The sequence below is a fragment of the Chaetura pelagica genome, unplaced genomic scaffold (assembly GCF_000747805.2).
Source record: "Chaetura pelagica isolate M959 unplaced genomic scaffold, ChaPel_1.0 scaffold142, whole genome shotgun sequence".
Classification (NCBI taxonomy): Eukaryota; Metazoa; Chordata; class Aves; order Apodiformes; family Apodidae; genus Chaetura; species Chaetura pelagica.
Genome location: NW_009952973.1, coordinates 7,743,178 through 7,755,542, shown reverse-complemented (window position 1 = coordinate 7,755,542; position 12,365 = coordinate 7,743,178). Strand labels below are relative to the sequence as shown.

At 37.2% G+C, this 12,365-nt stretch overlaps 1 protein-coding gene across 1 annotated transcript in view; it reads left to right on the top strand.

Annotated features, from left to right (window-relative positions):
- SH3RF1 (SH3 domain containing ring finger 1) overlaps positions 1–12,365 on the top strand; it is a 76,747-nt gene that overhangs the window by 54,414 nt on the left and 9,968 nt on the right. Inside the window, exons 6-8 of the mRNA XM_009995936.1 lie at positions 6,297–6,451; positions 8,897–9,067; positions 9,218–9,477. Of these exons, the coding sequence (XP_009994238.1) occupies positions 6,297–6,451; positions 8,897–9,067; positions 9,218–9,477 (586 nt within the window). The remainder of the gene's footprint in view (positions 1–6,296; positions 6,452–8,896; positions 9,068–9,217; positions 9,478–12,365) is intronic.

Here is a 12,365-nt window from a genome sequence, read left to right as displayed (position 1 = left end):
CTTATGGCAATTATACAGACCGTGTGTTTTTGCCCTTCCTTACGGAATAACGCAGGTTGCACTGTAGCAGTGCTTTATCCTGTTATTGTTAATGACTCCTTCAATCTGTGGATCATCTGTGCAATACTACTGTTAAATGTATAGTAGTGTCAAACCAATTAACCATCTTCTTCTATTTAGGTTCAGATTTTAATGTCACAGAGTGCTTGAGGTTTGAAGGGACTGCTGGAGGTGATCTAATCTAAGATCCCTACTCACATAGGGCCACCTAGAGCCAGTTGCCCAGTATGGTGTCCCAGTAGCTTTTGAGTATCTCCAACGATGGACACTCTGCAGCCCCTCTGCCCTCAACCACCTGTGCCAGTGCTTAGTCGCTCTCACAGTGAAGAACTGTTTCCTGATACTCAGAATGAAGCTCGTGTTCCAATTTCTGTTTCATTGAGCATTACTGAAAAGAGCACAGCTCTTTCATCGCTGTATTTAAGGTTTTTAAATACATGGATGAGATCCTGCTGATCCTTCACTGTGCTGAACAGTCCCAGTTCTCACAGCCTTTCCTCATAGGAGACATGCTCCAGTCCTTTAATTATCTTAGTGGTCCTTTGCTGGACTCTCCAGAATGTCCATGTCTCTTGTACTGGGGAGCCAAGAACTGAACACTGTACTCAAGGTTTGGCCTCATCAGAGTTGGGAATAGAGGAAGAATCACCTCCCTTGACCTGCTGGAAAGACTCCTCCTGATGAAGCCCAGGGCATCATTATCCTTCTTTGCCACAAGGGCACATTGTTGGTTCATAATCAACTTGGTGTCCACCAGGAAGGACTCTCAGGTCCTTGCATATAAGGTGTATGGCTAATAGTAGAAACAATTAGCTGCTTAGATACTAATTATGTAATCTTTTACACTTCTTTTATCCTGTTCTTCAGATAAGGTGTATGACTACTGAGCAAACAAAATTAGTTTTGATATCATTTCTGCTGTTAGGCAGAATACAAGCCTAGCCAACATATGTGTTGCAAACATTGAGTAATTTACTTGATTTGTGCCCCAAGATACTCACATTTTGAAGAGAATGGGGAAAGCAGGATTCGAGGCATAATTTCAGAAGTTCTGTCAGAAGTTGCTTTTTTTTCCCCACCCCCCTCTCAGTAATAAAGACATTGTTATTAAGAATCAGTATTTATTTCTTTCATGCCAACATGGAAAAATACTTTGTTTTGGTTCTAGTGCAAAGTTACTAAGCCACCTTGAGTGCTCTAGTTGCATAACCTTGCTCAGAAGTGATCTCACTGTTGGTACCCACAGGAATTAAATTACAGTGCTAAATGTAGCATGGAGTGAAACTCCTGCCATATGATCACCCTGTATCCTGGAGTCCTATATTCCATTTGTGATAACCAGGTTCCTGGTTATGTTTCACATTAGGCATATAATTCGCACTGAGAATCTGAATTATTCTCTACCACCCTCTTTAAAAGTCAATAACCTTCTGTTCATAATGTTCTGTTTCTTCCTGACTCGTTTTCAGTAGGACTAAAATACAGTCTGGCAGCTCAGGCTACAGTCAGGTCATTCCTTTGTTCTTTTACTATAGGTGATATTAAATGATGATGCAGTTTAAAGTCACAGGCTGTGAAGTGTGTCTTTTACGTTCACTTTTCTTCTTGCTTCATAAACTCTTGCTGTAATTTAAAAAATGTTCAAAACGATTCTGACAGGTCAAGAGAGAAAGTCATGTTCTTGTCTCACTAAATGTTTCCCTTCTGGAAATACCCTTCCTGACATTCTGAGCATTAATTTTAATACATCAGAAGTGGTTGGTTTGAGTCCTTTTGCTTTTGTGTTTTTTTCCTTTTGTAAGTAATAAACTCCTACATTTCTCTAAGCTTCCCCCATTAGGTTTTTTCTTAATTTCTGAATATTAATCGAATTACAAGGGAGTTGGATTGGAATAGAGTTTCTCTTTAGCAAGAAGATGGTTTAATTGGATCTTCTTCCTGTCAACTGTTTTCATGTTTATAACACAATTTAAGTAATTGATTGCTCTTTGAGAGAAAGTTTTTTATACAACCTCTTTTATTTCATGCCAGACTCAGATGAAGGGAAAAAGAGGAAATCAGAGAGGATGAGTGTGATACCCCATCAGTGAAGAAAAGAAGGCTATATTCCTTCACAGTAGTCTTGAATTTATTAATTTTTGGTACATGTATCTGTCCTGAATCTTAAAAGGAAAGAAAAGCTAGTGTCTTTTCTTATCTTCTGTAAGAAAGATGGGTTTTTTTTTTGTTAAGAGGAGATACTTTGAGCTGTCTTGTTTATGTAGCAAGTTCCTTTAAGTTGAGATTTAATTCCTAGCCCAAAGGAGCCTGTGAGTCTTTTATCGGGGTACATGTATAGGATCACAATTTAGTTGGTTATGTTGTTATTTTGGGAAATATTATGGTGGTTCAAAAAATGCCAATTGTATTATTTTTATTTTGTCCATAATAACCTTTTCTAGATGCTGTTCGGTACCAAACTTGTATGAAGTAAGCAATTTACAAATTTGCTGTCAAAATTCCTGCAAATAAGACTTAGGAATGGGAGTGCTTTGCCAAGCGATTACATGTGCTATCTGCTGCTTTATCACTTAAGCAAATTGTAATTTGCATTCAGAAAACTTGTCATAATTATTTAAAAGTTTTATTTTACAGCAGCCATTCTTTAGCCTAGTTTTTTAGCTGGCAGTATTAAATCTTGTTTTGTGTTTTGAGGTTTGATTCTTTGAAATTGAAGAAGCTATGAACTTAGACAAACTCCTCACAGCTGAGGCTTTTGACTGTGGTATTATCACTTACACTGTTCTTTGGGACTTCAAACCACAGCTTTGTCCTTAATGGGGGCATTAATTGGTCTGTTCTTCTTGGCCACTGGCATTTTTGAACCTTGTAGGTTTTAAGTTCTTTATTAAATGTAAATAGCAGATGTCAAGTTCAGTAGTTGGGTGAAAATATGCACATACAATTATTCAAGGCTCATTTATTTGGGAGGAAATTCTTGGATGTAATTTATAAAGTAGTTATCTAATGGAGAAAGATATAGTTGCCAAAGATTTTGCTGAAAAAACTCTTAAAGGAAGTACGTGATCTGAACCATGATATGGGAAATACAGAGACAAAATACCACAGCAAATTTAATTACGTTCAAAAGCAGCAGAAGAAAAACAGAACGTAACAACGAAAGGTGACTTACCTTCCTTTCATTCTGCCTTTACAGTCTCTTAAGTTAAAAGTATTTTGCACTGCAATCAACTAGATATTCATATTGCTTCTTTGGCAGATTGAATATATTGACTTTGAAAATGTCTTGGCTTGTGCATTTAAGTAGCAGAAATAGGTGCTCTATATTTGGGTGGTTTACATACACTTAAGTGCTGAGGGTTTTCAACATTTAAAACTTCATTTTTTTTCTGGTCCTATTCTCTTGGCTACACTCAAAACAATTTGGCCCTTTATGTTAAAGTATATAAGGTAGTCTGAATTATTATTACAGAGGCTTAAGCAGTGAGGATTATAGTATATTGATGACATTTAGTTCTCTTTCACATAGCTCCAGCTGATTCAGTAGTATAAGTAAGTCAGGAGGAGGCTAAATAAGAACTGTCTGAGTTTTAACCAACAAAATCTCAAATAGACTTTTGGAATGAGGAGGCAGCTGAAAGAAATGGTGAGTTTTTTTGAATGAGGAGCCTATTCTTGATAACATAAATTTACAGTTCTAGGAATTTTGTTAAACATGAGCCTTGATTTGCAAGTCAGTTGGTGAATGTTTTTTTCCACCGATGTGCCTCTGGCTATTCCTCGTGTGAGCTGATCATTGATCTTCAGTTGACTGATACAGGAATACAGCCTAATTGTATTTAAACCTAGTAATGTGTATGAGCATGAGTATAGGTAGTATTCGAAGTTGCTGGTTGATATGCTTGAAAGTACACTTGTTGTGTGAAAAGTAGTTGCAGAAACTTTTGATTTTTCCCCTCAATTGCCTAAAATAAATATTATCTTAATTATTTTGATAAGCATATTTTGTTAAGTCACATGGGGTTGCATGTATGTTTTCACATAATGTTGAATATGTAAACTGTCAAAACTAGCTTGAACTTAATTACTTTTCTCAGTAGCTGGAAGAATGCCAGAAAACTTTCTGAAAACGTGGCTAAAGCATTTTGATCTATTTGATCAAGGTGTAGCAGTGCAGACTAAGGAGTTTGTCCTCTTTATTCAGATTTCTACGTACTTGCCAAGTCCTTAGGAGTTTAATTGGACTGTGGCTCACTGCAGATTTCATTACCATAGCAATAGACACATGTTGGGGAGCAGAACCTGAATAAAACAGAATAAAACAGAGTTAGGAAGGTGCCTTTATTGCAGCTAAAAAATTCATTGTATATGGTGTGTTCAAATGAATAAAATACAATGCCTGTAGAGATGCAGGAAGTGTAGGATCGTGATAACCTTGTGTGAATAGGTCTCATTTTAAAGATTTCCAGCTAATCATCTGCTAATGTGGATTTACAGGCTGTACCATGTAAAATGGAATTTAGATGCCTAACAAAAGTTTTGAATTTTTGTTCTGTAGACAGGTTGCCTAAAAGTTAGTTGCTCATGTTCCACTTGGATTCAGCTAAGACAGTTGTTGAAGCTGACTGGGATGGGGAAATAACTTCTGCTGTAAATAAAATGCAAGATAAATGTTGATATTTCAGTATGAATTATCAAGATATTTTAAGAAGATAGTTGAAGAGATGAGGATCTAGAAGGTGAAGCAAGTGCAACTGCTGTTCTTGTAAATAACTCAACTGTTAGTATCAAAGCTGGCATTTATGTTTCTCCAGCAGGTGACACCTGCTTTGTGTTGGATAGAGGAGGCCTACTTCATCCTGAGAAATGTACCATCAGAAAAAAAGCTTTAAATAAGAATATTTCACAGTATACCATGCAGTTAATATCATAACTAAGCATAAGAATTTTAACTGAAAAACTATTAAGATATAAGCAGTTTTCTCTAGATTTGAAAGCTTTTAATCATGCAGTCCTTTACTGTGTCTTGACAGTGTAAGACTAGTTCAGAGAGCTGTCTTTTTATTAACACTTGGCAAATTCAGCGAGGTAATAATCACACAATGCAGAAGGAAAACGCACTTTCTTTAAAGGTTTTTGTTTAGAAAAACAACAAAAGCCCTTTAGAATTAGGCTGTTTGAGGGGAATTAAAATTACTTTCAATTATATATTTTCCAAACTGATAATGTAAGGCTGTGCATTTATATGCTGATGTACTGGGAGAGCCAGGTAGTACTTCAGGACAGTTCGTTTATATTCTTGTTACATGGGTTTTAAACCTGAATTGGCATGGTTTAGAGTTTTGTTTCAGTATTGAAATACTGCATTAAGTCAGAGGTCATACTTGAAATGAGTTCAGCCTTACGTTTTCAAATATTATTGGTTTTTTACTCTTTTTGTGTGCATTGTAACACAAATAATTATTTTTGGAAGGGGGAAAGGAAAAGTTCTCCTTTTGTGAGAGACTTTTCCCAGGAGTGTCAGTACAGGAGGTCCTAAAGAATTGTCTGAGGCTTTACAGAGCAGAAGGTAACAATTGCTCCATTGATTCTCAAAAGGCACAGAAGTCTGTAGGCAGGACCCCCTTTAGGATTTGCCTGTAAAGGAGCTGTGCCTTTTTACTGGGGTGTGTGTTAAAGATTACCAATCTTGATAATACCGAATTTCAAAAGCTAACTCTTTAAACTAGAAGAACAGGAGAAAGTGGTAACAATAGCTCAGTGACTATGCTCTCAATTTGTGCTCACTTTTGTAACTCACACATCAAAAGAAAATTTCCCCCAGAAGGGGTGGGTTTGGGTCCACTGCTACTGAATTGTGTATTATGTTTCAACTTCAGGTTACAAAATCATGTTTTGAAGTACAGTCGGCAGTAGGATGCAAAATCTACCTCCTGGAATGCTTCTGAATTTTTGTTGAGTCCTATCCTAAAGATGTTATAATTAGAAACAATGCTTTTGGTTTTTCCTGTGCTGAGAGAAATTGCTTGTAATTTGCTTAATTAGCTCCCAAGACTTCAAGATTTTAAACTGGAAAAAGAGAAATACCTATCTTTCCTTTTATATTGTCTCTGAAGGTAAAGGAATACTGAACTTCACTTTTTTTTTTCTCATTTCTTGCATACTTTTTTGCAGCTGATCCAACTCATCAAACAAAATTGATCATCTTTTGTTTTTTTTTATTCTCGTAAAATCAGAATATGAATCCTCCACTTCCACCACCACCTCTCTTGTCTGCTGCAGTCGTTGCATCAGCATCTTCTGGACCTCAGTCTGGAGGTGTAATACAAAGGCCTACATCAGGATCAACTGAGCAAATGGCACACTTACGACCACAGGCTCGTCCAAGTGTGTAAGTAAAACTGAAACTTTTCACAGGTCAGAAAAATGGGACGAGATCAATAACTTCACGTGTACTTATGTCATGCCAGCTGGTTACATTTTGGTAGAATTCCCAGAAAGACAAGCATATAATTCAGAAAAAAGGCAACAAAACATACTGAAAAGTGATATCCCCAAATAGCAGTCATACTGAGGGTTATTTATGTCTTAGGTAAATATAATCAACTGTTGCTGTGTATAGAGAGGACTCCCTTAAAAAATGTAAAGTATTTGTCATGCAGAAGATGAATGAATCCTTGAATTAATGGTGAAGAATGTGTAATTTGCAAGTGGCAAACTCTGCAGTGAATTTATTCTGTGTTTTCTATTATGTATTAAATGAAAAGGTTATTTTCATATGGAATAACTTATGCCAAAACACAGAAAGTGCTGTTTCATTTAGTCTAGTATATTAACATGCCATCATCAGACTGCTTGTGAAAGTTGCGATTGAAATTTGACTGAAGATTCTACAGTTCAGCTAATTAGTGGGTGGCAATTTGGAATGAAGGCAGAAAGTTGCTGGTTAGCTTTATGTCTTCATACATGCAAGCAAATGTGTGTTATCCTTCTGGGTAAAAATATTTTCTATATTAACGTGCTGCTGACAAAATTCCTTTTCAAAACTTCTGTGTGTGCAGCTTGGAGAATAAGGACGATAAAAGAAAAAAGTCAGGAGTGACTGAACTGTCTAATAATAGGATACATTTGAATAATGCAAGGATGATTTCTGTTCTGTGTCTTTATTTTTGTCTTCCCACCAGATTTCCTCCCACTCCAGAAGAGCACCCTTCTTGTATAGCAGGTGCATCTGGATTTGGGCTGTTTCTTTGGTGTAAAGCATTTTAACACTGCTTCTTATGGATTATTGTGCTTAGTGCAGTTAAGCAAGTTTCCACCTAATTTGTTCCCATACTCAATCTTCAAAGAGTTGCTCTATATGAGGATACTAATGAAATTGGGAATCATTTAACTAAAAGGGAAGTTAATTAACACCAGTTAAAGCACATCAGTTGCCTTCCTATAGAGCTTCAGTATGTGGCTTTGTAGATAACCCTAAATTGTACCAGTGAAGCCTTTTGTTGCCAGTGTGTCATATATTGCCTTTAAAGTATGTTTTAGACTTGCTTTACCAGGTTCCTATATTGCCTTTAAAGCATTTTTGCAGTTACTGCAGCTTCCTGCTTGAACAGCAAGAAACAAAATGCAAAAAGGAGAAGCATACAGTTAATGGTATCATTACTGTGCCCAAGAGACCATTTTGATGAAATAATGTTTTGAAAAGCAACTTTTTTCCCTTGGGGCTCCAAGGGGAGTGAGAAAGACTAGCATTGCAAGTAATTGTGGATCCTCCTTGAAAAAAGAGGATATTCTACCCATCTACCCTAATTGGCCGCCTCTTGAGAAAAGTATATTCTTCTTGAGAAAATACGATCTATTAGAATGGTGTTTCCCATAGGTCTGGGTCCATAATTAAACATTTTTATATAAATGGTAGAACAGTTTTCTTATGCAGACTGTGGTGGAACAGTGTGGTGGTTAAAGCAGTATCACTTCTTAACGTGATAATAGGAAGGTGCGCAATCTTATTTGAAGTCTTCCCTAGGAATATCCCAGCATGCAACTGCAGGAGCTTCAGAGTTTGCTTTGTTTTGTTTTTTTCCTAAGATTATCTTTCTAAAAAGAGAAAATGCAAGATGTTTCTGAACTCTCACTGTCATTTCAGATGCACTGTATTATGCATTAATGTTGCTTAGAAGGAAAAAAAAAAGAAATAGTCCTTACAAAGGAATAACTGCTTGGCTACCTTACCTGTAGACTTTTAAGTTCTGATAACATCTTTTTTTTAGCACTGCAGTTGCACAGGGAGATTCCGGTTTTGCAATGTGAAAAGTAGTTCTGATACTGATCTTTCACTCCCAACTAACGTAACTTCTCCATGCTCCACACCCCACAAAAAAAAAAAAAGTTTTTGGCAAATCCCAGAGTTCAGCAAATCCTGAAAACAGGTGTAGGGAGACAGAATTGGGAAAAAAAAAAAAGTTGTTGGCATATCACAGAGTGTCAGCAATACTAGAAACAGGTGTAGGGAGACAGAATTGGGACATGCTGGGATACGTAGTTAGTAAACACCTGGTTGATTAAGTTCACTAACTTAAGAAAATGGGCAGTCTTATTAGAAGTATTGTACATTATATTAAAGTGTAGTTAGGAGGATATTTCTAATGGTCATTGTTTCCCTTAATGTTGCCACAACTTCTCTTTTTAATATTGTAACTGTATAATGGATTGACTAACACGTAACCCTTTCTGCATTACCTTCTTGTCTCTCAGTGAGCTCCCTCTGCTAGAAAACACAAGTGATGTTTTCAGTTGTTTTAGGTTCATCAATTGCATCTACTTTCCTGTCTTTTAGGTATGTTGCTATATACCCTTACACTCCTCGAAAAGATGATGAACTGGAACTGCGGAAGGGAGAAATGTTCTTAGTGTTTGAACGCTGCCAAGATGGCTGGTTCAAGGGAACTTCCATGCACACAAGCAAGATTGGTGTTTTTCCTGGAAATTACGTGGCTCCAGTTACAAGGCACGTGTCTAAATAGTTTATCCAATTTCAAGTCCAGAATTAGTCTATTCTTGTATTCAGTGCTCCAGTTGGATAACAGAAGAGCTGTGGATTTTAGTAACTCACTTGTTTTTCAGTTGTGTTTTAGTGTTTTGATTTTGATTTTGGCAGGACAGTGACAAGTGCATCACAAACAAAAGTTCCCATGTCTACTGCTGGCCAAACAGGACGAGTGGTAACCATGGTCAGTCCTTCCACTGCTAGTGGAACATCTCAGAAGCTCCAGGGGAATGGAGTGGCAGTGAACTCCAGCACAGTGCCCACAGCTGTGGTTTCTGCAGCGCATATCCAGTCTAGTCCACAAACCAAGGTCCTCATGCATGTGACAGGACAAATGACAGTCAACCAAGCTCGCAATGCAGCTAGAACAGGTAAAAAAAAAATAAATTAATAAAAAAAAGCTTTTAATATTCTTATTAATAAAAATAAACTGTAGGGTCTGTTTGGACAAGTGGTTGGAATCAAGGTATGTGTAAATATATGTTGAGGTTTTTCAAGGCATTTTTAACAGTTTTTTTAGAGTTGGAGGCTTTCTTAAATGACAATATATCACTCTGAATTGCTGAATCTTTTACAACTCTCCTCTAAGCAAATGTGTGTACCTACATACTCCTACTGTTGGGAATTCATATGCAAGTACTTCAGGTGGATTTTTTTTTTTTAATTCCAGCAGTATCTGGGATGGGGAGTATGCTTTGAGCTTCCCCACTCATAAGCAATTCATATAGTATAAAAGTGATAAGAACAGCTGAGTCATAGCTTATTTTTTTGTGTTAACAGTGTAACAGCTAAAGATTGCTCTAATTTAGCATTCACTTTTAAATTTTCTCCTAACATGTTTGAAGACCTTTAGCATTCATTGCTTCTTTTCCAGGGATCTCACTCGGTGTTGCTCCTTAGGCATTCCAGTTTGTTCTCTAAATTTGACTACAACTTCTTTCAGCTTTGACTCTGAAACACTAAGGCTATATTGGCTTCAAGAACCATACCATCTGTGTCATTAAATTCTGTATTTCTGACAGGTATAACTCTTCCTTTACTGTCTGGGGCAGGCCACATCATAGTGAAACATGCCTTCTTGTTATTTAACCTTAGATCCAAAAACATTCATAGTAGTGTTTTCAAGAGTTTTTGTTTACCAAATTCATACACTCCTCTGTGGATTTGCCAGGGTAGGAAAATGCCACAACTGGAGCCTAATCTGTTCCAGTTGCTTTTAGGGCTTCAAAAGAAAAGCAAAACAAAACCAAACAAAAAATCCATTTTTAACTATGCCAGTGTTGCCTCTTTCAATCTTGAATTTTGGGCCTAAGATCACAGAATCACACAGAGTAACAGAATCTTAGGGGTTGGAAGGGACCTCGAAAGATCATCTAGTCTAACCCCCCTGCTAGAGCAGGATCACCTAGAGTACAAGATCTCTTGGCTGAGAGAGTTATGCCCAAAAGATTTTTTAGTGATGAGATCCTTAGTGGCAAAGCAGAAGAGAAAGCAAAAGATGCAAATTTTAATACCTGTTAGACCCTAAAGAATTATTGTTTCTTATGGTCTCAAGATCCACGAATTAGCCCATCCCCTCTTTAGAGTCATGAATCTCCTAAAACACCCTATGCGTTTTCAGATGTCAGTACCAGGTTTGCTTTTGGAGGTAGGACATGTACGTATGTCTTAGATATTTTATTTTCTTAATTGGCTCCATCTTTCTCCAGTCTGACCTTAGATGTCATAGTCCTTTGTAACAACTTTATTCTTTACCTTTAAATAAAAATAACCAGGTGCTATTGGCAGCTGGTGAGACAAACTAAGCAAAGCATCTGTACTTTCCTGCCTCTCAGAAATGGGAGGTTTCTACGCTAAACCCTTCTATTGAACTGCTGGGAAGCTTGCAAATGACTGCACAAAAGAGAAAACTCCTGTGAGCTCCAGAGGCCTCTGTCCATGCATCTCTGCACTGCTGTCAAGAAAAATAAGCTCTTACAGTTCCATTCAGCTGGAAAACATGACAACATACTTCCCATCAACTTTTCAGGTCCAAAAATGTGAAAATCAAAGGGGCTGCAGTCTCTTTACAGTGAACCTAACAGTGGATTGTGCTGTAAAGGTGTACTGTTGAGTCTCAAATACAGATCTGACCCTTATTCGGGCCTGAGAACTGAAGCAATAATAGCTGCTTTATGTTCCAATGTTATAGAGAACTTTGTAGTCAGCATCTGAAATGTGATCATCTTGAGATTTCCCTAGCACCTTTGCTGAGTGTTACACTCCTGATTAGACTTCACAGATCAATGCTGCATTTTGCAGGGTTGTTATTCAATTTTCAGTTTAGCTCAAGGCTTTGAGGTCCCTTGTTCAAATGACCTTAGTGAGACGTTATTTGGGATCACCTTCACTGAGGGAGTATGCATTCTTTGACTGAAGAGAAGTGGGAAGAAAATATATATTCTGCTTATTTCATTAATGGATGAACTGAATGAAAACAGGCTGACTTGAAGCATTTTTCTTACAGATTCCATCTGGGATAAGGAAAGAAATCCAGAAACTATCCTATGCTTGTACTCCATTGATTGCATATAAGCATAGGCATATCTTGAAGAATAACAGCAACTTGTGTGAAAACTGCCTTTGTCTCACGAACAAAAAGCAACATTAACATTCTTGCTGCACTATCCTTATCTTCTTTTTTAAAATGTTCATGGTACTCAGAGTTAGGAAGGGTTTGCTACAGGAGGAGATTTTACTTATCATAAAACAGACATAGCATTTAGTGGTGCTTTCTTTTTAAAAAAAAAGAATTTGTGTTTCTTATCATATTTTAATTGAGTATAATACTGTAGGATTGTATAAAATTTGTGAACTTTGTCAGTCTTCTTTAATACACTCTTCATGCAATCTAACCAAAATAATCAGGGGAATTTTTAGAGAGCAGAACAAAGACAGCAAGTGCTGGAGACTTTATTCCAGGATACTATGTAGAACAAGCCTGAAAGTCTTAATTAGTATCTGAAAAATGACAGTGGATTGATTTATCTGAGATGCGCTTGCACCAAGCTAGAGGGAGAACTCCTCTATGTGTCAGACTATTTGAAGGAAAGAGGCTGTGAAGTGCTGGCATGATGCAATTTGCTTCACATTATTTGGGTTAAGATGTCTGCACTTCGTACCACCCAGTGGTGCAGAGATACCCAGGCTGTTGAAATGACCCAAAAGCACGTATGGTTGACTGTGTAACTATAATAGCAATGTTGCTTCTTGGAAAGAG